Source organism: Gallinula chloropus (genome assembly GCF_964237585.1).
Source record: "Gallinula chloropus genome assembly, chromosome: 1".
NCBI classification, from domain to species: Eukaryota; Metazoa; Chordata; class Aves; order Gruiformes; family Rallidae; genus Gallinula; species Gallinula chloropus.
The window spans coordinates 115,061,563-115,088,691 of record NC_140085.1 but is presented as its reverse complement, the minus strand read 5'-3'; the positions used below and the strand labels follow the sequence as shown (position 1 = coordinate 115,088,691).

The 27,129-nt window shown below is 46.4% G+C and overlaps 1 protein-coding gene across 1 annotated transcript in view; it reads right to left on the bottom strand.

The window, feature by feature from the left end:
• CLIC6 (chloride intracellular channel 6) overlaps nt 1–14,031 on the bottom strand; it is a gene marked incomplete at its 5' end in the record, with an annotated part of 32,906 nt that extends 18,875 nt beyond the window's left edge. Inside the window, 2 exons of the mRNA XM_084269966.1 lie at nt 12,160–13,439; nt 13,848–14,031. Of these exons, the coding sequence (XP_084126092.1) occupies nt 12,160–13,439; nt 13,848–14,031 (1,464 nt within the window). The remainder of the gene's footprint in view (nt 1–12,159; nt 13,440–13,847) is intronic.
• Nucleotides 14,032–27,129: the final 13,098 nt, after the last annotated feature.

The window sequence follows — 27,129 nt, the reverse complement described above, 5'->3', positions numbered from 1 at the left end:
CAGAGGCTGTGGTTTTACTAACATTCAGTCATCTTTACGTTAAAGGGATTGAGGATTAAACTGCTGTGTGTATAGACCCATACGAAAGAGAAAAGAAAGCCAATTCTGCCATTTTACACGTTGGTGAAGGCCAGGTCCTTCATGTTGTCATAGGTATTTTCAGTTACAGCTGTGGCTGTCTACAAGGCAGGCACAGGCTCTTAAAATCCCCAAATCAAATGAAATGACAAGGAAAAGAAATGCAAACTACAGGTTTATTTCCTCAGTTATCTTATGGCTGTCTAAACCGGGTCTGCAAATAAAGCCAGGGCAGCAGGTACGGCATTTAGCATCACCTGGGATGCAGCTGTGCCTGATGTCAGAGTGGAACCACTTCTCACCTCTCACGGTAAGAGGGCAAATAATGATAGGTCCAGCTAGCTACCAGACACAATCAGCACAGGATGTCTGTGGTTATAATGCAAAAGCAATCCATTGCTTCACAAGCCTGACGACACTTTGCTTGAATAATTAATAATTAGTTTGAGTGACAAAGCAGAGCTGTCTGAAAGAGGCTGTGTGCACAAGCAGATCTCTCTCACACTGCATGCAGGGAGGGGGAAAGGGGAGCTGGATGCTCCTGTGGCAACACCAACTTTTGGGGGGCATCAGAAAGAAGTTTCTCGGGGGGCTGCTTTGGGTTTGAGGGGAGGGAAGTACTTGTCTTGCACTCTATCCCTGAGGGATGCTGAGCTGGGAAGTGGACTGCAGAGCTTCCCATGCCACACCTCATGCAGCCAGGCACCACGGGACAGGGGGGCCAGCAAGCTCTGGTAGGGAGCTGGGCAAAATTCAGTGTATTCCCTGGTTTCCATTCTCAAAGCGGCCATCATGCACAGCCTTCTCCTGGCCAGATGTTAAACACTTTAAGGCAAAGTACATGTCCTTTCTACTGTTTTTAGATGCCTAGTCCCCCTGCAAGAATATATGGATACAGTAACCTTTGAGACTGCTTACTTTTTTCCTAAAACAGCCTGGAAAATTACTTCAACAAATAGTACTTTATCGCATCATAATTATCAATGCATTATTACTTCTTTATCTCTGAGGTTGCAAGGCTTACTTAGATGTCGGTGACAAGCAAGCTTCCAGGAACTGTGCCTGGCAGGAAGAACAGAGGCAAATTAAATGTAAAATTAAACAGGAAAATTACCAGGTGGCTAATGAAGACTGCAGAAACTTCAGCTACAATTTAGCAGGGTTTAAATAAATCTTGTCCAGTTTAGGGAAACTGCTCTCCTACACAGCAATTGTCATGTAACATGCATTATACTCAAAATAACATTACTTTCAGTCACTGCTATTTGCCTGCTTTATTAGTCCATGACAATAATGAATGATAGGTGTAACACTCATGCACAGCGACTGAGGCTTTTCAGTGCCATGTACATAATCATTGCCACTCCTCCAAAACAGAAGCCACTTTACTGTTTACAGTCACTTGTAAGAAACTAAATAAATAATCAGTGGGCTTATTCAGAAGAGAAGGATTTAGGCAGAGGCAAAGGGGAATGGCTGCAGACGTGCCCCCGCTCCCCTCCTCAGTTTAGTTGAACACTTTTGAACCACAACAGAAATATGCCAGCCCATTAACAAAAATACACAGCCCTCAAAATGATCACTTCCCCTTATCCACTCTTTAATTGTAAGATTCACGATTACTTTCGAAACCCCCACCAGGAGTCTCCGAAAAGCGAGAGCCTTTTAACAGAAGGTGGGCGACAAGCAGGGTTGGGAAACACCTCCCAGCCACACACAGATCACTGGCTGTGTCTTACACCAACTCCTTCAAAACCCCAGATTTCCTTCTGCCATGAATCCTGCCTGCAGAGCTGGAGCCGTCTGTGTTTGTGTTAATGGGAACATTACCCGGTCACAAGCGCACAAGCAGCAAACCAAATGCTATTAGCTATTTATCCTGTTACCAGAATTATGTTTAAATACCTCAATGCTATTTCTAATCCGTATTTAATAACATGGCAAGGCACCAACTGAACATTCTACAGGGAGACAAAAAAAAATCTTATATCCTTTTTAAATTCTTACAGGGAATTACTTACAAAAGAGCATTATATTCTCGAACACATTATAGGTCTGGGAAAAACAGATTAGCTGGCATTTCAGTGACACATCCTGCTTTACACTTCCCCATATGATACTTAACCTGCGACACACAGCCATGCTGGTTCAATCTAAATGCAAAAACTATACGCACACACGAAATGCCTGTGATTTGTGTGGCAAACAAACAAGTAAATAAGTAAGAAACAAACAAGTAAATGAGCTGCTTTATGCAGCTTCAAGGAGCAGCCGGTGAAGGCTTGGTGAACTGATTGAGTGAGAAAATAATTTGCCAGTGGTATTCCTAAGTCGGATGTTTAAATCAAGAGGTGAAGGTGAAAGATGAATATTGGGTTTTTGGTGTGGGGTTGGGTATTTTTTTTCATCTTAGAAATATAATATTTTTGTCCAAGTAGAAAATAATTCAGATGACCAGGTAAAATATTACATTAAAAAGCCTGTCAGCTCCAGTGGGAACTGGCAAAGGCACATCCTGAAAGAGCAGTTAGAAACTGGGCACAAATACCAGCAAAACCCCATTAGCCTGACAGAGAGGGGGCTGGATTCTATTCCTTTATTGTATAAATTCAAATTCAAGGCTATTCACCCTGCTCTCTCCCCACCTCTTCCATTCACAGGCTTTAGGAAGCTGTGATAAACATGGTATTGCTCATTAAAAGTCAGTTTACAAATAAAGATATGCTTCACAGATCATACTGCAAACCAATCAGCCCTAGTATTTACAGCTATAACACAGATATTCCTGCAAATGAAGACCATCCCTCAGGTCCCAGCCCCCAGGGAGCCCCTGGAGCCAGCAGTGCTCCTGGCAAAAAGAAGGCCGATGTTGGTAGCACGTTTGTTTCTGTAGACAACATGTGATCCAAAATCTTGAAGTCTCTAGGGTATATTTGGATCCTGCTTTGAGTTTCATATGCCAGCATCATGGAAAGAGACTTGATTTTTCACAAAAAGCTGTGGTCCTGTTAATAGCTTTAAAAAAATAATTTCAAAAACGACTGCCAGGTAAATGTCAATGATTCTCCAAGCTGCAAATGAGAAAGTTTCTGAAATCTGAGTAAATGTTTAACTGCTCTGCAGCTATCCCATTTGAGCAACCTGGGAAAAGGCGTGTGTTGGTGACTCCAGTCCTGCTGTAACTTACTTTGTAACCATTACATTTATAGTCTATTTTGCATATTAAAATATATGCTGAAATTTGAGGAGGGGAAACCTGCCTGTGAGACTTTACAATAACCATCTCCCTGCGCACAGCACATCCCGCAGCCGGCTGGCATGCCAGCCCCAGGATGCTTGCAGTGAGGAGGCTGCAACAGGCACCCTCCTGCCCAGGGAAAGCCTCTGATGGTGGAGGGGGTGGCAGGCTGCACAGACTGTCGCTTTTTGCTTTGAGAAGCTAAAAATTTCTCTGAGGGTATTAAAACACTTTACCGCTGACAGGGCAGGTGTGACTGAAAGTGACGAGGACCAAGTCACTCAGCTTGTTTGGGGGTTTAATCAGTAAATAATCAGACACTGCAAATGGAAATGCATAGAGGTCCTTATCACAGCGCCACATTTTGTTACCTGAGCAAGAAAACAATCCTGTAACCTTCACATGGTATTTACTTATGCTCTTTGGGCAGAGGCAGGGGAACATGCCATTCCTTACCTTTAAAAAGAAACAGCGGACCTCTTAGAGAGATGCAGAGAATACAGCAAGTGGTGGCACAGCAGTAAGTCTTTGTGCTTCATTTCCTCTTCCATAAAGTATGTCTAATACTTCCTTTCACTACCTTACTGCCTTTACTGTCTCTGAATTAAGAGGAGGGTCCCAGCTCTGGCTAAAAAGCATGCAGCTACCAAGCCAAAGTGACTTCAGCTGAGATAAGCATCCTGAAGAAGTGCAGTCATATTTATAATTCCCATTATCACTTCTGCTTCACAGAAGTGAATTTAACTTTTACAAAATAGCCACACATTCAGTTTTGCATGGATCCACACAATAAAGAGCACAGGACTGTAAGAAAGGCTGAATCAACACAAACCAGTTTATTTTTGCTGCTAGGGATGCTGATAAAAACCAAAATCCAGATTTGCAAGTGGACTGGGCATGGCTTGTAACACCCATGCTGGGAAAGGGACACAACACCTTCCAATCTTTCCAAAGCCTGCCACGTTCCGCTTTCTCAAAGCACATAACACATCCCTTCTTCCACAAGCAATTCCCACACCAGTGGGATCCAGAGGCTACTGAATACTATTTGACATCTACATATTGCTACAAAAGGAAGTAACGGCACATGAGCCCTACGTTGCCTAACCATACAGTTGCTGGATATTCCTGGCTCCTCACATTTGATCTTTCTGACTCCTTTTCTGCAGGTAATTAAACCTCATGGGTGTCGAAGAGAGACCAGGAATAGCTCCGTGTCTACAGCACTGGCTTGGCTGAGGGGTGCACACTAACCTGTCACTGACTCTCCAGGTAGCATCACAACCCCAGTTACCTGCATCCCACATCCGGGTCCTAAGTAGAGGACTAACGATGCAGCTACTGCTGCCACCACTGTTTTGGTAACTGTGCCTAAACCCCTTGTGAATGAATCTAGACCTAACATTGACAGGTAATGATATCTCCTCAAAAAACTTAATTTTTATTTAAAAGACCGTTCACAAAAAATCACCTCAGTTATTAATAACTTGACATTTTTCAATTAATTGACCAAATCCCTTTCCTCCCTTCGCCCAGAAGATCATTCACCACACTCTAAGGTTTTATGTTTGTAAATGCCATGAGCCCTGCAGGCTGGTTTGTTGTTCATCTATACACAAACAGGAATCAAGCCTCAAACAAAATGGACAGACCACATGAAAGCTCCCTGGCACAGCTGCAGGACAGCCACCTCCTGTGGCAGCCACCAGCATTTCTGAAGAAGGCTGGAGCTCTCCACCAGGCGTTATGACATGAAGATTCAGTTCAGACAGCCAGGGACAAAAGGCAGAAAGCAGACAAAGGAAAGCTGCAATCCTCACCCCTGCTCCGGGATGATCACAGGTAAGATCAGCCTTTTGATGAAGAGGAAACTCCAGGAGCAGAGACAGTGTGGCTGAATTTGGGGCAGCAGGCTGGTCTCATCAGAAGTTTCTGATGATTTCAGCCAGCGAGAAGCACAGGACATGCCCCAGGACTGAATCAGGAAAGCATCCCCTGTTTAGCGAAGGGCTTAAACAGCACGTGACTTTAAGCTTATGCTTAAAGTAAAACACATGGTGAGGTGCTTTACTGAAGCAGTGTGCTGAGAGTAAATAAAAATAGGAAAAGGTCTAGCAGTGGAGGTTTGAAGTTGTTCATTTCAAAACTGGTTTTTGCCTAAAGCATGCCTGCAAACAGCAGAGACCTGCAGCCACGCTGGGAATAAATAGGTGCTTATGGCTTGTATGATCTTATGTCTACATGTAGTTTTGGGGTTTCCAAAGCATGGCCAGAAAGATGCAACTTCACAATTCTGATCAGTTACGTCTATCTGTTCGCTTGTGTCATTCTGGAATGGGACTTGGACTCCAAGTTGTCAGAACTGACACTGGCATGAACAGCACACTACTGCTTGTTAAGCATCCCTCCAGAAGCAGAGCAGCAAGACTATTCAATGCTATTCTTTAGTCAGCTGCTCCAAGGAATCTCGTTTCTTTAGCAGCCTGAGCTCTAAAAAAGGTGACACCCAGAATGGCCAAGAAGTTAAAATGTAAAAGATTGCACATTCAAAAGAATTTGCATAGCTCAAATATATTATTGCCTTTTAAAGCAAAGCTTCACGAACACGGTTTTATTGCAGGCTGCTGAAGCAGACTCAGCTCCCTGAAAAACTGCTGCAGGTGCACCCGGCATGCACAATAACCTGAAGAGTTATGAAAGGAATTTGTAATGCCAGTTCCTCTTAAGCTGTATTAGGGAACCCGAAATTGCCATATTCCAGCTGAAAGAGGAAAGAAAAAAAAAAAGAAGGAAAAAAAGAAGGGCAAATACCCATGGGAATGGAGCCAGCTTCCTGCTTTGTACCACAGTCTTGGGAACGGGACAGCGAAACGTCTTTGAACAAACACCCCCCCAGTGATTCGGTATTTTTTGTACAGGTGAACACAGTCAAAGAACCCAGATCTCCACACAAACAGCTACGGAACCAGCAGCCAGCAGAGCGGGGCTGTGCTGGTTTGGCTGGGCCGCCCCACAAGGCTCAGTCCTGACCAGCGCTGCTCCGATGTAGCAGATGTAGCCTACACGGTGCTCGTGCTCCACTCAGGGAAAAGGCTTTCTCCTGAATTATATTTCCCTTGTTCTGGGGTATCTGTCTTAACTGCTCTGTTATAAAAGCAGAGAGGTCTCATTGCCAACACAGAATATCAGGAAGAATGGTGGAGGAAAACGACGTGTAATAAAAAAATCACAGGAATATAGAGGTTGCAATGTGGCATCTGAGAAAAGCTCCTGCTTTTGAAGAAGGTCCACAAAATGTAGCTGGAGAAGAGAAAAACAGAGAGGGAAGAGAATGGAGCAGATGTGTTCCTTGGGGAGAATATGGCATGGATTTTGGCAGTAAGCAAAACGCAGCAGTGCTGGTAGGGATGGGGGGAAAAGAAGGGAAAGAGAAATCATCTGTTTCCTACTATTGTCCAAACCATACCAAATGCTTCCCTGCTCATTCCATAGCAATTTGTCCTTCTGTAGCATTGCACAAGTCCAATGTGCTCCCCTTTTGCAAGTTTTGGGCGGTTCCCTTTGCTTGGATAAATATCCAATAACTAAATGTCTCTCCAAACCTCCTTTAATCCATAAATACGAAGGTAGTGTAACTCTATGCACACAAGTCTTTACTTTCATCCTCCTGAAGTCATCTAAACACCAGGTTCCTACAATGAATCTATGCCAAAGAGGGACAGTAAACACCTGCCTACTTTGATTTTCATAGTTAGCTATTCTCCTTATAATACATACTCATATAATTGATTTGCAGACTGATTGCACCAATGAGCAAAAATCAAGATGTTAAGCAGAAATACCCACTCAGTGATGGTTTATTTGCGGGAAGCATCAGGTACAGCATGGAGTCCACTGAACAGACATACAGGCTACGGGGCTTCTGCAGGGCCCTAAGCTCCTGCCGTCTGTGGACTTCCTACCTACAGCATTCAAAACCCAGAGTTTCAGTTTGAGAACAATCCATTTATGCTTTCAGTGTAGGCTATATATAAACCACAGATCCATCACATCACAGAAAAGGAGATTCTTTTTCATGCTGTAGTACTAAACACCCATTGCCATTTAAGGTAGATAAGTTACCCGTGGTCTTTGAGGCACAGTTACAACAAGCCCCTGCTATTCCTGCGTCTCTACCCACAGCAAGAGTTTTACTTTCTTGTTTATCAGCAGTTTCGATAACTCAGCAGAGCTCTAAGTATGTCGAGTCAGTCAAGCACATCTCGGGAATGGCACAAGGAAATTCTGTATCAGTAAAGTAACCTTGGTCCCTGGTAGGAATGAAATAACCCTCTGAGTGTAAACAAATGACTTTGATTTAGAGACTAAGAATGTCACAACACTGAATAAAGCCGATTACTTTTTATTGGATAAAATCTATTACCTCAGACTCATGGTCAGCTTTTATTATGCTCCATTTAACCCATAAACTGAGCAAGAACTGTTTTGGAAGATGAGCTATCTCAGAGAAGGCCTTGTGCTTAAGCTGGGTTGTTTGGCCGAAATGTGTTCAACACTTACAGATAAATCACAACCCCCAGAAATCTCCGGAATGATGAAATCTGCAGTTGTGATTCTCATGTTTAAGTTTTCTATCTGTAGGCAAAATTAAAGCTGATTGATAGGTAACCTCGGAAAGTTTTTATTTTCACTTAGAAATAAACTTTTACGTTCTACGTAAGTGTTTAAATGGCTTAAAGTTAACTGAATAACTTTGGGGAGAGTTTAACTGTATTGAAGTGGCAAGACAGATTTATGACATTTACAGATGTTTTCTGACAAAAAAAAAGGGCTTTTGCCACAGAAAACACCAAAACAAAAAAACCCAAACCAAACAAACAAAAAAAGAAGCATACCTACACCATTGCCTTTAGAAGACCAGCTAGCAAGCTTCAGCACCCAGGTGTCCTACCCAATGCGTCAGGTATGCTTAACTGAACTACCAAGGAACAATCACAAAGTGTATCTGGATGACCTTTGCTAATATTTGACTTCAAAAAAAAAAAAAAAAAAACTATCAAATATTACTATCTAAAGGAACTATATGGTACCTGCCGTTTCATGGGAAAATTGAAATCACGTAAGCACCCAGTGAAGCCTTCAAAGCAATTTTGATACGGTCTTGGGCTTATAGCCAAAGTCTTACGCAGTTCAGCTTCACTGAGGGCCCAGCTCCATGGCCTAACCAGAGATATCTGCTGTCTTTGGAGAAACCATGGTGTAACCGGTCTGGCATCGAGCTGCTGGTCCTGAAGGACATTATGTCCCACAGCTGCTGCTAGCCCTGCTAAGTTCGAGAGTATCTCAGGTAGCATGAGGTGTTGACACTTGGGTGGCTGAGTTCAAACTAAACAGCACTGCACAGCAACCCGAATCAGCTCAAAAGCCCAATTGCTGATACCCATCCTCATGCAGGTAAGCAGGAGCTTTGCCGCCCACCTCACCGTGGGAGGCACAGGGCAAACGTAATATTCACAGCTACATACCTGCAAAGTGAAATGAACCAATGCAAAGCAGCAGGAAGCAGAAGAGGGTGGAGAAAAAAAGCCTCTAAAGAAAGAATAACCTTGATCAATCGCAGTAAAAACAAGAAACACCACCAGCCACACAGCTGTACCTGAAAGGTTTATTTCTGATGGTGATGCTTCTGTTTTAGTAATAACCTTTTGAGAATAACAAAGACTAAGAAGTACTTTAAAGTTAGCTAAGCCTAGTGCACTGCTCCCTAGCAGGGAAACTGCGAGGACCGTTCGACTGCTACCACCATATTATTTTCACCTGAGTTTTCTCCTAATACGGGACATACTTTTAACATTTCTCTGTATTTGCATTGTGCTGCCAAACCACGGGGTGGAACTCCTGTCACTAGCACTGCACACACAGGCACAGACAACAAGCAGACAATGCCCACCTTGGCCATTTACAGGTAAGCCAAAAATTAACAGGCAGGTGAAATGAACAGAAGTAGGCACAATAAAGTAATTAGGAACAGGACAGGCAATAACCTCAGTATTTTAAACAGTTCCTAGTGGTATTACAGAAGTGTAGAGTTTTACATAGAGGTTTCAAAAAGGCGAGTGAGCTGATGGACAATATATTTACAAGGAAGCCCCCAGCTTCCTGGGGAAAGCAGCTTGCTGAGAAGCACAGCAGAAGGATAAGAGAGATCAGCGTCACCTCCTTTCAAAACCTCAGAAGAACATAAGAACACAGAATAGTGACATAATATAGCAAAAGAGAGTTTGTCTCCTGCACTAGAAACATGCATGTGAAGAGAAGGCTTTTGGGCTGAAAAGAAACATTTGTATTCAGTCTGAATCACCTCACTTAGGTAACCCTTGAGTCGCTCAGGAAGGAGCTCCATGTCTGTGGACCACATGATACAAACATTCAGTAATCCCCAAGCACTGGAGTTCACACTGTCCCACTTGGAATCCACTTTCCCCCTTTTTCCCACCAAAACCAGATCAGCAGTTACTGACACACATCATTTTGTGTGTACTCTTAAAGCCTATTTAAGCCACCATAGAGAACTTCTGTCTCTCTCTTTTTATACCCACTCTCCCACGGCCAAGAGAAGGATAGAAAGATAGCAAGCATAACTCCAGGTGACAGCAAAAGCAGCAGGAACACAAACTTTCCTGGCAGCAGGAAAGCAAAGTGCTTCTCATTTCCCAGTGCTGCATCCCCAGCGCTTCCCTGTGGACGGAGGGATGCTGAGAACTCCAGCAGGCATTTTTTTATTCCGTGAAATAGGAGAAACTCATACCAGTCTCTAACTAAAAAATACTAATCTCAGCTAAAAAAAAAAATTGTAGCTCCAGGTGAGGTAAAATATTCAGGCTTTATAACAGTTCTCCACTGAAATCATTGGAAAAGCAGCAGAGTTGTTTTCTAGGCATTCTGAAGTTGCTAACGCGAAGTCAATCATAAAAATGCCCCATCTTCTGTCTTTATTAATTCACAAATATTTTCAAAAATCGTGCTTGATCCTAATACTTGGTATCTACAGGCTCGCAGCGGATGCTCTTAGTCATATTATTGGCTGCTCTAATTTTGGCCATGTTCTTCCATAAAGCACACACCCAAGTGCCGTAATGCACGTGCAGCCTGTGTGACTTTAGCCCCTGCCACTCTCTGCCATGCCCTGATGGATACAGGAGCATAAAAAGTGGATTTAAAAAGTTGCAGAAGCGTCCCTGTACAGGCGCTGTTGACTCATGAGCCAGAAAGCCCACGACTCACCTCTGCCAGGTTCAGCAGCCATAGTTCCTACAGTCTGACACAACATGAGGTTTCAACTCCAGTGTCACCATCCAGCTACCTTACACCAACCTGATGTATGGAGCTGCCTTCAGAGCACAGACTCCATCCTAGTCTGTGAGCTAAGGAATTGCTTAAACTGGGGAGCAGCTGGGGAGCATCAGTACGATGGATGCTGGTGAACACGCCTTCATCTTTCCTGTGTGGCACCATCCAGCACTACTATTTGTAAGCCTCTGAGCATCCCTCAGCCTTCTTCATACAACAATATGTCAAAGGAGGCGCAGCCTTGAAACAAAGGAACCTATGCTAAGGTGGGATAAATCAAGGCATAAACATTGCTTCAGCCCTCGACCCCACTCACCCAGAGGGCTGGCAAGGAGACCTTCTTTCACTGTTAATTCCAGCTGGTACAGAAGCAGCCTCAGGCAACTCAGGAGGTGCACTATTTGCATGGGAGGTTGGCTTGTAGCAGAGAAGGTACCAAACACCTTCTTCTCCCCTAGTTTTAGTTCCTAAGATTTAGGTCTACTCTGAGAAAAATATCCCACCCTGCTCCACACTTTATTTAGGCCAGAGAGGTCAGAGGGAAGAAAAAACTCCTTCAGGCGGTTTCCATGTGCAGAAATTTCACATCTGCTTTTTTTTCTCTGTGGACAGATGCTGTTTCCTTGCTGAGTCCTACTGACTTTTGTGGGATTCCAGCCACAGGCTAGGAAGAAGCTCTAAAACCCTGTGCTATAAAATACCAGAATTAAGTTTTCTCTTTTTTTGTCCATTTCCCTGTAACCTAAATCTGCCCTGTCCAAACATGCACAAACTGGCCAGTTACAAGGGATACTACACTGCTGAGCAGTTTACTGACTCTCTGAATCCAGCCTTGTCAAACTTTGGGTTAACTATCTAAATGTTGGCCACAGTTCATGCTGGAAAATACCAGTATCACATTTTAAATTATATTTTCCATTTTCTTCCATCTCAGCCCCCCATGACATGCCTTGTGCCTTTCTTACTGTATTCTGAAGATCTTAAAAGCCCTTGAGAACTCTTTATGTCCCAAGTCACAGCTAGCAATTCCCAATAGATGCTGCTGGGCCCAAGCCCCACAGTGAAGAGGGCACAAGAGGAACTCCCCAAGTCCACCAACACTGAGATCTCTGCAAAACATTTCCATTTGAACCTAGAGAAACCTCAAATAATGCAGCACAAGGCTCATCAGGGGAAACTGGATGGCAAACCAATTAGATGGTCATGTCTGTGCTTCATGGAGTTCTGGGCTGTGGTCTACCACCAGCTCCCAGGGTCGAGGGGTCAGCCTTCAGCCACTGCACGGGGAGCCCTTCCCATCCCACCTGCCATCCGCAGAAGGAATGAGGAACCGGAAGCAGGTTTATTTTGGGTGTTAATAACCAAATCACCTTATCCAGGCTGGACTTTTGCCTACCAGACTTAAATGCTACTCATTGCAGGATTTTCCAGGACTCGTGGAGGAGGGCACGGATATGAACCCGGGTTTCCCCAGCAGCCCCCACACATCCTACCTTGACGAAGAGGGAGATGTCATGCTCCTGCTTTTCCTCATCCTCCTCTTCCTCCTCCAGGGCGGCTGGCGAGCCTGTCTCGTCCTCCTCATCCTCTTCCCGACCCCGCACACCGTTCAGGCTCCGACCGGCAGCGTCCCACTCGCCGCCCTCGGGAGCCGGGGACCGTCCCCGTTGCTCCGCCACCGCCACGCCGCCTTTCTCTGCCCCCGGGGTCACACTCCCGGCTCCTGCTACCGCCGGGGCACCGGGTCCCCCCTCAGACCCCGACATCTCCCCTGCGTCTTCGCCGTCGGGGTCGACCGGCGATCGGCGTCCGCCGTCGGTCTCCCCTCCGACCGGCACCGCCGCCTCCGCTTCCCTGCTCCTCTCGGGAACCACCTCGCTCCCCTCCGGGGCTGCCGCCTTCTCGGGGACTGCCCCCGCCGGAGCCGCCTCCTGCACCGCATCCTCGGGGTTTTTCTCCCCCGGGTCTGTCGCCGGCGCCTCCTCGGGGTCTGTCCCCTCCGGGGCTGCCTCCCTCACAGCCTCTTCGGGGGCTCCCCCCGCCGGGGCTGTCGCCTCGGTGTCTTCGGGGTCTGTCCCCGCCGGGGCCTCCTCCCTCACCACCTCCTCGGGGTCTGTCCCCGCAGAGGCTGTCGCCTCCACCTCCTCGAGGTCTTTCCCCGCCGCCTCCTCGGGGTTTGTCCCCGTCGGGGCTGTCGCTTCCTCTTCCTCGGGGTCTGTCCCCGCCGACTTTTCAGGATCTGTCCCTGCCGAAGCTGTTGCCACAGCTTCCTCGGGGTCTGCACGCTCCGGGGCTGCCTCCCTCACCGCCTCCTCAGGGCCTGTCTCCACCGAGGCTACCTCCACCTCTTCGGGCTCTGTCCCTGTCGGGGCCATCACCGCGTCCTCGGGCTCTGTCCCTGCCAGAGATGCCTCCTCGGGCTCTATCCCCGACGGGGCTGCCTCTTCAGGCTCCGTCCCCGTTGGGGCTACCGCTGCCTCCTCGGGGTCTGCCCTCTCAGGCGCGGAGCCCTCGGGAGCGTCTACCCCTGCGACCGCCGCTGTCGGCTCCCCTCCCGGCAGACCCTCGCCCGACGGGCCGTTCCCGCCGGAGTCTCTCTGCTCAGCCTCTGACGGAGCCTGCTGCTCCGAGCCCGTCCCGCCCGGGGTCTCCGCCGCACCCTCGGGGGAGCAGGTCCCCGTCCCGCCGCTGTCCCCGGTGGGCACAGCCGGCACGGCCGGCTCTTGCCCGGCCACCGCCTCGCCGCGGGGGGACCCGTCCGGGAGCTCCGCCGCTACCTCGGGACACGCACCGGGCTGCAATTCCTGCACCGCTACCTCAGGACAGGCACCGGGCTGCGGGACCCCCGCCACTACCTCGGGACACGCACCGGGCTGCGGGACCCCTGCAGCTACCTCAGGACACGCACCGGGCTGCGGGTCTCCCGCCGCTAACTCGGGACACGCACCGGGCTGCGGGTCCCCTGCCGCTACCTCGGGACACGCACCGGGCTGCGGGACCCCTGCAGCTACCTCAGGACACGCACCGGGCTGCGGGTCTCCCGCCGCTACCTCAGGACACGCACCGGGCTGCGGGACCCCCGCCGCTACCTCGGGACATACCCCGGGCTGCAGGTCTCCCGCCGCTACCTCAGGACATACCCCGGGCTGTGGGTCCCCCGCCGCTACCTCGGGACACGCACCGGGCTGCGGGTCCCCTGCCGCTACCTCGGGACATACCCCGGGCTGCGGGTCTCCCGCCGCTACCTCGGGACACGCACCGGGCTGCGGGTCCCTCGTCGCCGCCGCTTCCTCATCGCCTCCTTCCCGCGGGAGGTCGCTTCCCTCCGGCGGCGGGGAGCTGGGCCGAGCCGGGCTCTCCGCCATGCCGGCTTCCCCCGGGGCCGCTGCCCCAAAGCGCCGGGACGAGCGGTAACCAGCGGAGCCGCCGCCGCCACACCGGGGATCAGCGCCGGGCACCGACGGGGGGCACGGCGGCGCCTGCGCACGGCTGGCCCCGGGGCCGAGCCTGTGTGTGTGTGTGTGTGTGTGTGTGTGTGTGCGCAAGGGGAAGGGTGGCGAGGGGGCGGCAGCCACAGGTGCCAGCGCTCCTCCTCCCGCGGTTATCCCCCCCCACTCCCCCGCTCCTCAGACCTCTCCGGCCCGGTAAATCCCTTCTGCACCGATTTTGGCTGGAGCTGGCACGGGAGGAGGTGGCGAGAGCGTGACCGTGGTGACACCAAGCGCGGCCAGGTCTCCCCTCGGCCGTCTCCTTCCTACCGGCTGCTCGCAGGTGCTCAGCGGCACCGAAGCCTTTGCAAAGAGCGGCCAAAAAGTTTGGCCGGCCCTCCTTCCCTCCCCATCGCGGCCCTACCGAGGCTGGCTGGGCATGCACCGGGCGGGTGCCTGCCCTACTCGGGCTTCGCCTCCCATCCCAAAGCTTCCCCTCCCCGTCCCCATTTCAGCCCTCGATTATCCCACTTGCCCGTGGTCTCGGGTGCAGCGTATCTCGCAGTCCCCCGGGAGCCCTGGTGCCCACCAGCCTGGCACCCAGCAGCCCTGGGCCCGCTGGCAGGGCGGAGGAAAGGGGCCTCTCTGAACACAGAAAGGGATGCCAAATCCCAGATCCAGCTTTATGAAGGGAACCACCAACACCCCCATCGCTGCTGACGCACTGAAACTGGCAGCACCCAGTCTTGCTGCTTCTGAAAAATACAGCTCAACCGATGCCTTCTGTCAGCCCCCTACCCCTCTGAAACGTGTTCCCAAACCTCTCTGGGCCACCAAACGCTGTGAAGGTGGAAAATGTATCCTTACCAAGATGGAAACGCTCCGTGGAGAAAAAAAAAAAAAAAAAGCAGCTAGATTTTGCAGGCTTTTAAGTAGCTTTCCTTCAGATGTGACCTCGCCAAGCACCATGCGCCTCTGCGAGAATTTGCATTTCAATGTGATGAGAAATACTGTGCCTGTGAGGAGCAGGCAGCTGCAGTGAAAGACGGGGTAACTTTTGGCTGGGGCGAGGCAGCTGCGGGCCACTTTCTGGTCCAGATAAAAGGCAGCTTTTCACACTTTTGGTAATTTTTCTGGCTTATTGAGGCACTGTAAAAATTAAAATAAAATGAAATGAAATGAAATGAAATGAAATAAAATAAAATAAAATAAAATAAAATAAAATAAAATAAAATAAAATAAAATAAAATAAAATCCAATCAGCAGGTTCTGGTGCGAGGGTGAGCTTCAGTAGATTTGCTTGTAGGCAAGAAGTCATTTTCTAGGAGATGCAGCCTGCTCTAGTCCCACTCTTCTCAGAGGGGGTTATGTGAAAGCTTTACTTGTGCTATTTGAACAGAAAAATAGTTCTAGTTTTCTAGGTGCAGAAAGAACAGTGGGTAGAAGCATTAGCTGACAGGAGTGAGGTCTCGTTTTTTTAAAGCACACAGTTAAACGCTTTTATGTCCGTGTATATAAAAGCACTTCCTTACATTTGAGAGTGGAAAGACCAGGGACAGGCTGAACACCGTTTTCGAATGGGTGGGGAGAAGATGCAATCAACAGGAGATGGGTAACACTGCAGGCTGAACCATGCCATCAGGTCAAATACCTGCTCTGGTAAAAATAAACAAATAAATAATAAATCCTGCAGCTACTTTTCACAGATTTTATGCTTGCCCAGAGATGGGGTGCCAGAAAGACAAAAGAACTGGGGCAGTCATTGTCAGAAGGGATGTTTCTTGAAGACTGAGGAATGGAGACTTAGCATCTGGAGTGCTGTGTCCAGTTCTGGGCTTCCCAGTTCAAGAAAGGCAGGGAACTACTGGAGAGAGTTCAGAGGAGAGCTAGGAGGATGATGAGGGGACTGGGGCATCTCTCATACGAGGAGAGGCTGACAGAGCTGGGTCTGTTTAGCCTGGAAAAGAGAAGACTGAGAGGGAATCTCATCAATGCTTATAAATATCTAATGGGTGGGTGTCAAGAGGATGGAGCCTTTTCACCGTTGCCCAGTGACAGGACAAGAGGCAGCATGCACAAACTGGAATACAGAAAGTTCCACCTCAGCATGGGGAAAAACTCTTTGACTGTGGGGTTGACTGAGCACTGGAATAGGCTGCCCAGGGAGGCTGTGGAGTCTCCTTCTCTGGAGATATTCAAACCCACCTGGGTGTTGTCCTGTGCAGGTGACCCTGCTTTAGCAGGGGGTGGGACTAGGTGATCTCCAGAGGTGCCCTCCAACCCCTGCCCTTCTGTGGCTCTGTGATCTGGCAATGGAGGTCTTGCAGCTGGACCCACCACAAAGCAGTTATTTTAATTCTGTGTTATGGGTTCTGATACCAGTGGAATGACACATCTCAGACATCTCTGTTTTTACACAGAGAATATTGGTTTACTTGTCCTAACCCTTACTGAATGGTTCCTAGCAGCCTGAGGACTGGCCACATTCCCCTGCTGCAATGCAAACCCCATCTTACAAAGATTTCAGATATGAAACAGAGCACACCTGAAGACAGCTGAAGACAGCTGAGCACACCATCCACAACCCATGTTGTCTACTGTCCAAAGGTGGGTAGAACACTGGCTGTAAAGAAGGAGGCTCGCCTCAGGCTTTCACAGTGGGAATGAAGAGCAAAGCAACATCCTCACCATGGTGGGAATTTTTCAGAAGAAATAGTTGCAGGTTATAGACAGAATTGACTATGTTTATATGAATGTTGTGTTTGGCTGTACTGCTTAAGAAGTTTCCTCTGCTCCCAGTTTCCCTGAGCTCAGCTTTGCTCAGTGTTGGTGGCTGATGGAACTCAAAAGTTGGGTTCCCTCTGCAGCCCCATGTGGCACGGCTCCCTCTGGCTCACTGGAGCTGCCTGCTCTGGAGTGTTTCTTCTTTTCAGCTGTGTCTTGGACCTGCACCACTTCTCCAAATACCTCATTTCCTATCAGTTTCAGGTTTTGCTCAGGTTATGAGTTTAATGTGAGACTTCCATCCTGCTGATCTGAGAGAACTACCTGAGAGATGATGGTGTCTCACATACACTTATCCACACAGAGCAGCTTTAACACCATTGTTCTATTTTTCATTATTTCCCTATTCCCTGCTCTGCAGCTCTTAGTACAAAGCAAGGTGAGGATTACAAGACCAGGAAAAGACCAACAACCAAACAAAAAAACAAATGAAAAACAACTTTTAGTGATAAACACTGCATTGTTATTAATACTGGGCAATGTTTAAGTGTACCAAAAGATCAGCTCCTTAAATACTCATGGAAGCCAACAAAGGCAGAGCAGAAAAGGGATGACAACTCACAGAGCCAAGTTAACGATCTTTTCATGACAGAGAAAAGTTTTCGTGCTCAATGCAGTTGCAATATTTATGGAGTAACAATTGAACAGCTTGTAACTGATCTCACTGTGTTTTTCTTCAGCTGAAAAGACAATTTTCTAATTCTGCTGTAGCTGAGACCTAGCGATGACATGTGCAGGCACCGGGTTAACACTGCCGCTCTAGCAGGGCACCCTGCTACTGCTTACGTGGTGATGTCCCCATGCAAGCAGGAGAGATAAAGTAGAAAGTCAGAGAGTTATGGAACAGGGTAAAGAGGAACGGGGCTGGCACAGTTCAGGGAAGAGCCAGCCCGTCGGCCCAGCATCGCTCCTTCTTGCTCTTCAGTCGTGGTTCCACAAAGGCAGTTTTGGAAATGCGCTGCTATAATTAGATCTGTCCTGGTGGAATCCCACAGCGTTGGATATCTGTTGCCCTGTGGTCTCTGCATTCAATGCTCTTCCCCTCTGCCTCAATCACTTAACAAGTAATCTCTCCTGCTTCACACCCCTCCTGTGCACTACCTTCAAGCTCTTTACACCCCATCTGTTTCTGTAACAGGCCCTCAGCTAATAAATATTCTTCTCTCAGTTCAGCTTCAGGAAGGATTACTGCACACCTTCTTCATTTAAAAGATGAGTGCAGGTAATTAAATATCACAGATGTTAAGACATTAGTGGACAACATGAAGATCCCTTTATAGTCTGTTAGCGAACAAGTTGTATCCCTGTGGGTTATCAATTAGGCTGTACTTGCTTGGATTAGTGTAACTTCTTTTCCTCCTGACTGTACAGTGAGTTGCAGATGAAGGTTCTAGTTTTTGCAGCCTGAGGTAAGCAAAAGATGATTCTTGCATTACAAGGGTCTTGGAGAAAGCCATCCTTGCCGCCCTGCCTGACTCCTGGGACAGGTCAGCCCTGCCGCCAAGGGAGCAGACCAGGGCATTTGTTCATGCCCCTGTGACTCCAGTTCACAGTCCTGTGCAGTGCCAAATACACAAATACCGAATGTTTAATGGTTCGCCCTAAGTCAACTGGGGTAACAGAGTCAGTAAGGCTTTTTTGCCTCGCTGCACAGGCTGCTGCCTCCCACAGAAGCCTGCTTTGCCTGCTCCCTGGTGCCTGCTCTGGCTGAGGCTGAGCTGTTTCATCAAGAGCCTGTATCTACTCTTCCCAAGGTTCTCCACATTTCAGAAATGAAGCTAAATATCCCCAGGGCAAAATCTGCCTGCATACAATTTGAATTCACAGAATCATAGAGTGGTTTGGGCTAGAAGGGACCTCGAATCCCATCTAGTTCCATCCCCCTGCCATGGGCAGGGACACCCTCCACTACACCAGGCTGCCCCATCCAGCCCCATCCAGCCCTTTCCAGCCTGGCCTTGAATTCTGCTTGTGAGTAACTGGTTGCTTTGCACGTAATTCAGTGGGAAACAGGGGTGAGCAAAGTCTCCAGAAACCAGGTGGTGTTTAATTGGGTTCCCCACCACGGGATGGAGGGAGGAATTTATCAGTGAACACAGATGGGTACAACCTACATACCTGCAGATCCCAAAGTCAACTGAGATCCAGTGAGCGGAGCTTCTCAGCCCAATGTAGATGTCTAAAGCAGATCAGATGGTCCTTGACAGAAAAGTGCCCAAGCTCACGGGGAGATATCTCTACCTGATGCATCTGAACTCATATAAGATGAATCCTGTCCCAGGTGATTCCCTTACAGACTGAAATTTGAAAACAGTCACTCAGCAGAATGTGAGCCAAAGCCCGACTGGGTTTTTTCCCCCACTCTGCATTATTTTTATTATAGCTGGTGGTTTAACTGGAATTTGCACAAATCATTTGCGGTATAAAAACGTATCTCATATAAGAATATGATTACCTAGCCCTTTGTGATGGAAAAAAACCCAACCCAAAACTCTATTAATGTTTTTACATAATCCAGTTCAGTATTATCCTATGTAAACTGTTATTTAAACTATGGAAAAGACAGAGTTGCAAGTGAAAAAATGGTATTGGAGAACTACAATTTTTATTACTTTCAACTTACATGCATGTTTGCTATATTTGTCCCTAATTTTCTTATGTCAGGAAGTCAATGTGGCATTCTGCTGCTTTGGTTGAGAGGGTGTTTGGTCCACCCAAACAAAATTAAGGAGAGATGCCTCACTGAAAATCGCAGCAGCATGGTGTGTGTTGAGGGGGGTGATGCCATCTGTATTTAGTGTTCTGAGCTTTCCAGCACTAAGCTGATTAGGGGCAATCGGCTCCCTTCCCAGCTGCTTGGAGGCGGTCTGCTTGGGAAGGAGGTGGGTACGTAGACATGAAAGGAAGGAAACAGCCCAGTTGCTGGGCTAGGAAGCACAGAAAGCCAAGTTACCTCTAACTAAGGCTGAAAAAGCGGAGAGGAAGAGTAGGTGCACTGTCTTGCCAGATGCTACCAGTACCTTCCTTCCTTCTGTTTCTTACTCAGTTCTCCAAATTCCTGACTTCTCACAAAGCTGCAGGCATCAAAGCAGCCTGTGCTTGAATTCTGAATGAATCATTCTGCAAGTGTGAAAAAAACTAGAAGAAGTATCAGTAACAAAGCTTTCAAGAAAATAAACTCTGTGCTGCTTCCTATTTTTGAGTACTTAAAATCTGCTCATTCTCCAAAAGAGTCTTTGACTTTTCTATTCTTATCTTTTCCTTTTATTTTCATTAAGCAGTACTGTTTTAACAAAGCAATAACGTCCTCCATGCGCTGCAGGCAAGATAATAAATAGAGCTTATGTGTAGCTTTTTATTGTCAAGTATCATATGTAATTCAATAAAACAGTGGTTTGGGATCAGCTTCAAAAGGGCCCCAGAAGCATCAAGGCCCTAGAAAGTCTGAGGACTGCCCTGGAGCCTGGTATTATCTCGTTTGCTAGCTAAATAAGGCCAGCTCAGCCCTCACTTTGCTGGTAAGAGTATGTCTGGATTGAACTCTAAACCTGCTTTAATTTTGGACAACTCTGGGCCTCTGCCCAGGCTTCTGATTCTGCTGGGGAAATCCCTGTCGGATTTACTTCACTGAGCTCCCTCCTCTCCACCACTTCCAAATGCCTTCCGGACATTCCTGTCCCCTGCCTCACGCCCCACTGCTCAGGGAACGTGCACACAACACTATTTAAAGGACCACCTCGATTTGCACATGATTCAATAGGATTACTGATATGTTTAAAGCTAAGAGTCTTTGCAAGGATCTGGGTCTTATTAAGTAACTGTGATTTCATTATTGTCATCCTCATCGTTGCTCCCTCCCTCTATTTTCTGACATGTACCGTGGCACTGCATTTGGGGAGTGAGTTTTCGTAAGCGACGACCTGCTCAGACTTCAGCTGAATTTCATCTGCTCAAGGCACCTGAAAACTAGTTCTTTAAAATATAAGCTCTTTGGAGAAGAAAACATGCCCTCACTTCTTTTGCAAAGTGCTCAGGATATACTTATGCCCAAAACAAAACGGATAAATCACACATAGTGTTCCTGTGTTACAGATGCTGTTTATCTCACATTGACCTGGCTTACAGAAGTGCCCGTGAAGTCCCAACGAGATCCACTGGAGCATTTTATTGTGGAGCACAGAAAAAATTCAAAGTTTTTTCTAAGGTCCAAGAGATTTTCTTCACTTTTTATTAAGTGTCTAGGTTTTCTTGAACTCTTTTCTTATTTTAATACCTATTACATTAAACCATCATTTATTTTCAATTATTTTCCTATTTTACTGTGCCTGTTCCATCTTCAAATAATTTCTTAAAATATAATCAGTAATCACAGCTCATTTGATCTTATTTGTATTCTTGCTTCTGTTTTAAATTTCATTTTACCTTTCATAGCCCTTTACAGCTCTTTCATGTAAAAGTTACACTCTACCATTTCCACTTGAACTTGGTGCTTAATACATTTTTTTCTTTGCAAAAACTCAAGACAATTTAAGTATTGTACCTTTTGAAATATTCCAGATTTGGGGAATTGTCATGGTTTCGCCCCAGCTGAGAGCCAAGCACCACGCAGCAGCTTGTTCTTTAAAAGGGAGCTGGGGGGGTGGGGGGAGGGGGGGGAGGAGGAAGTTGAGAGGAGGGAGAGGGAGGGAGAAGGGAAGGAAAAAACCCAAAACCAAGGAACCAAAACCTCGCTGGTTGGGATAAGGATAGTTTACAGGAATAGCAGAAAGATAGATAGAACAATGGTAACAGGACTTTATAGCAAAATATATGAAACTGGTGATAGACGAATGCAGTTTCTCACCGAACCACACAACTCAGGCCATACAGCTCAGAGCCATCCCAAAATCCAGACTGTCCCCAAAACCATGCATCCTGGAGCCGCCTGCTCCTCCCCCCACCAGCCCCTGTTTTATGCTGAGCAGGACATAACTGGCATGGAATACCCCTTTTGGCCAATTTGGGTCACCTGTCCTGGCTGTGTCCCCTCCCTTCTTGTTAGCAGGGCAATATGAACAACTGAAAAGTCCCTGACTGCTGGACAACAACTAAACCATCAGTGTGTTACCAGCACTGCTCCCATCCCAACTCCCAAACATGGCATTCCACCCGCTACTAGAAAAGAAATGAACTCTCTCCTAGCTGAAACCAGGACAGGAATAAAACTTAGAATATTTCAAAATAGTAGTAAAATTATTTGAGTTAATACCCAGCTGATATAAAAGTAAGTTACACATGCAATCAAGATGAACAGTGATCATTAGTCTTTCATTACCAGTGTTGCAGTATTTGCAGACTGACCATCACCCTTACTGTTAATTAATTCATTAGAAAAACAGATCACATCTACATAGTTCTCTTTGAATTAATATATAGCTTCCTCTCTGACAGAATTTTCTGAAATATTTTTATACACTATAATAATAGCCTTGAAAGTATCTTTTCATGCCATCAGTAAAGAAATCAATGTTTTTGCAGCCTTGTATTGAGCAGCTGCAATAGGTGATTTCCAGAGGTCTCTTCAGCCCTACTTCCCTTATGCTGCATTTGAATGTGGAATTCTCATGACATTTATGCAGCTCCTTCCTTCCGCATTCCTTTCCCTTCCCCTTCTGTTCCCCTTCCCTTCCCCTTCTATTCCCCTTCCCTTTCCTTTCCCCTTCTCTTCCCCTTCTCTTTCCTCTTTTTAATTTTTTTTCCCTTTTCTCTTTTAAGTTTCTTTTTATTTTAATTTTTCTTTTTAAGTAAAAAAAATTTTTTCTACTCCCAGGATCAGGAATCCAACCTTCCTCTTTAATACCCTGTTAGCAGACAGCTTTGACACAGTTTTTGTTGAAATTGCCTTACATTCCTTGTTCCCTTTTAGAAGGGCTTACCAACAAAACTCATTTGTTCCACTGCAATTGTAAATGAGCCCTTTGGTCAATCAGTAACTAGGCTTATTACTGACTGCTCCTGAAGTAAATGGCTCTTTTACCTCTACTGTGTATTACTCTTCTCTACCTAATTTAGGAGCTGACTTACCAGAGCGTAGTTAAAAACCATGGGTAAGAGGTACAGGCTAACCTGCCACGCTGCTGTAATGAAAAGCATAACGTTAAATCCGGGGTGGCATCCAAAGGTGGGGGTGACCTTGGGAGTGCAACTCCGCCAGGCACAGTGCAAACACAGGAAGACGCATTCCAGAGTGACTTACCTTCTAACTGAGGGCAGCATCCGGGAAGGGGGGAAGGAGCATGATGAACCACCACGGGAGAAGGGGGAGATCTGTGTCAAAGAGAAGAGATTGTGCTGATAGACCTTTAGCAAAGCAACTGATCTGAATCAGTTACAGGGACTGTGTACATTACCTACCCCTTTAAAGACTCCTCAACAAGCCTTAGCTCTGTACCTCAAGACTTTCGTTTAGCCTCCTGCCAATACCAAGGTGAAGAAACCCCAGCTTCACTGTCCTGATTTTCTCTAACAGATTTCTATTTGTATGCTTCTTCTCTGCCCTGGGACAACGCCTACTTTTCCAAAGTTCTTTCAAAAAACACTCCAGCTAATCCCACCCCCCCTGTAGGTGCCAGGTAAAAGATCCATCTAGACAATACCAGACAGGGAGGCTATCGCCACACTTTCTCATTCTCACTGCCATGGTTTTGAGACAAAGAGGATCAGCCTGCACGAGTTAAAGAAGAAAAAGAAGATGGAGCATTGTAGTGGCAAAGGCAGTGCACCAAACTGCTCTCGGAAATAACCCTTCGGGTTGTACTTTTAAAGATGTTTTGTTATGAAAGCCAGAGTTGTGTTTTCAGTCAATACAGTTTGAACTAGTTAATGTTGGTGGTTGATCTGATACAGGCTGTAGCAATTCCTTGAATGTTGTTGGCTACAAAGAGCAAAAAAGCCACATAGAAGAGTGATCTACACAAATTCTTCTGAGCCAACAAAACTCAAACCTGTGGTAATGTTTTTTTAAGACACATATTTGTCTTGGTAAGGCTTGGGAAAGGCTATCAAGCTGGAGTAAGTACGCACAGGACATCTGGTTCCTGTGCTTACTATGGTTCCTGCAGCTACCAGTGGAGAGAGGCCAAGCTAAGCCAGCAGCTGTGAAGGCAGCAGGCATCCAGGAGGAGAGGCAGGGTGGGGGCATGATGCTGCAGAGGTACAGCAGGAGCTGTACCTCTGGCAAGCAGCACTGGGCGGCATCCAGACCCTTGGAGGGCAAGGGTGATGGTACTCTAAAAGGGGAATCCAGGCATCTGGATTAAGTCAGGGGGGGAGGAGAGGGAACATGATGGGGAGAAATACGGACTAGTCATGAAAGCACTATCAGCAGCTCTAAGAGGCAAAACAGTCTTGAGAGAATTGCAGGATGGGATCTGCTTAGCTGAACAAAAAGAGGAGGGACCCCAACATAAGCCATCAAGCACTGGGGCACTTTTTATTACAATGGAGAAAAATGTAACAAGAAAAAAATGGCTGTCAGAGAGACACTGGCACATGTAAGCTAGAAATAAAACGTAAGTTCAATAGCACTTAACATCAGGGCAAACAAATAAGGCTGAGGATTTTCTTTATATCTATTTTCTTCTGGGGGCATGTGCTTTGCTCAAAATGAGTTTACAGTAAAAGCAGTGAGATTTTGTGTACTTGATGTATTCATTTTAGATTACTGGCTTGCTTTACAGAGACCTCTCCTGTCTGTGGGAGGCTCTGTTAAGGGGAACGGGTCTATCTGTAGGGAATTAATCCAGAAGCACTGCTTGGTAGATGATAAGGACTTGAAAGAGCTAAACAGAAGACTTTACTGAGTAGAATTTTTAGTGAAGCCTCCGAGAAAACAAGGCACTCAGGGTGGCTGTAGGAAGCGTAGGAGGAAAATCTCTTCGGGCAGCTTGTGAAGGAGCCAGCACCTTGTGGAAAGGTCCTCCAGGCTCTGGGAAGGAGTCGGGGATGGGCATTTCCCCTCCAACCAAAGAACTGGATTGAAAAGTGACTGGCAGACTTCAGGTATGCCCTTCCACATGGGAGTTTGAGAATCCCTTCCTTGAACCTTGTTAATAAAGAAGACCCCCACAAGTCTATGTCATTGAAACAGCCAGGTTTTTATGAAGTTCGTATGACCTAACAAGAGAAAGGAAGTGCACTTCTAAAATGTCATATCATACACTGGTTTGCTGTGCTTGCCTGAGGGGAAAGTATGAGTATGGGCCAAGTTCTTTTGACCATCTTTCAGATTCAGCTGGATGGTTGGGTTGCTTTGAGCTTTGAAGCCTGTGAATGTCTGTTTTGACAAATTAACTCTATCATAACCAAACCCAGGACAATGTGTTTGACATTTGTAGTTGTAAATGGAGTGGATTATTTGGTTAAGGTTTAAGAAATCAAGGTTTTCTGTTAGATATATGCACAAATAATCGATAGTACAAATATTTCAGTATCAATGTAAGGAAGCAACTGAGGATGTGCTTTTGTTCTTTCATGATATGGGAGTAATTAAATAAAACACATTTTAAGGAAAACGATGTCACTGATATCCAAAATTAATCTTCAGTGTTAACATATGCATATTTTAGACATGCATAATCCTCTGTTAAAGTCTACAGCCAAGGAATGATGACTGCAGCACGCTCTTGTGAACAGGCTTCCACGCAGGAAAAAACCTCAAAGTCTCCTCAAATATTGTCAATGATACCACTGCCACGTGTTTAAAGTGCTAACTATATCTGCCTACCTGTACCCATTAAATAGGTGCAATGAAAATGTAATATTCCTCAGAATACTGAGGAATATTAAATAACTCAGTGGTTTAAATAAGTGTGTAGGAAGCAAAGTTGCCCATCGGGCCATGTGTTCGGTCTTTCTACAAACATTTTCCATTTCGTTATAACCAAGTTCTGCATAGTTTGATTATTTTTAATTTTTTTTTTTTTTCATTCTGGTAAGCTATTTTTCACTTGAGAAGCGAGTTTCTTGTTGAGCTTTTGAGCTCCTTCTTTCCACCACTAGATGGTAGTGTGTGTCGCCTAAAATACTTGAACGGCACTGTGACAGCGTGCATTGAGAGACTTCACCCAGGCACCTATTTCTCCTGTGTGTAAGGAAATCACTATCGTTAATCACCGTCACTTGCACTGAAAGATATGCTCTGTCCCCAAACCTGGACTCTGGGGTGAAGATCTATTTTCTTCTTGACTTCTCAGCTCTTCCAGTCAAAAGCCTACGTTGAATTCCCTTCATATCTAACAAAAAGAAAGGATGAACCTGCCTTTAAACCCTAAGATGAGGGAGATTCGGGTTTAATTTTTCTTCTGAGGTCTATGGCTGAATTAAAGCTGCGGGGCAGGGCGGGAGGGACGACGAGGGACGAGTGGAATTCTGAGAAAGCAATGCTTGCTCTCTCTGAATTGTCTGAACTTCTAAGCCCCTAGGACAGATGGGTCCTTCAGCTGTGGAGCACTGCAACGCCTGGCCAGGTGTGATAATGATCTCAGTTGAGCTTTAGGTGCTGTTATGATACAAATATAATACATAACCTATTTTTACCCACAACTCTGAGTTACAATAACCAGCTGGAGGGGGTGGCTCATGCCATTAGCCCAGTAGTGGGTAGATGAGTATTTTCCAGTGGCTTTTGTAACAGTAAGATGGCAGGCTGCAATTACAGGAATTGGCTCTTAGCAGGTTTTGCTTCTTGTTTTTAAGTTTTTTAATATATATGTAACAGTGGATTCCCATTCAGATTCCTCAGGTAGGATTTCTGTAGGTGGCTAGAGCTCCTGATGAAGAGACTACAGACAGACAGCTGCTTCCCAAAGAGGCAAGTGCCACCGCTCCTGTCAGGAAGGAACTCTGAGATCAAAGAATAAGGTTTAAAAAAAGGCATTAGCTTGCCTGGAGGTTTTAACACTAATTTAGCATGAAAAAGTGTCAGCTTGTTTGTGTATCTGACCTTTTTTTTTTGAAGATGCCATTTGTCTGAATTTTTGTTGAAACCAGTGTGCAAACATTCAGACTTATGTCACTCAGCAGCCCTGACCATGAAAATATCCTGTATCTAAGATAAGAGTTTCTCTCTCTGAAAAAGGCTTAAGCGGTTCAAAACAGATTAGAGAGCCTGAAGAAACTTCTTAGAGGAGAGGAGGGAGAAGGCAAGCAATTACCTCCTCACGTGGTGTTTTTCTCCTTTGTCTTGCATCCTGCAACATCTCATTAAAATTG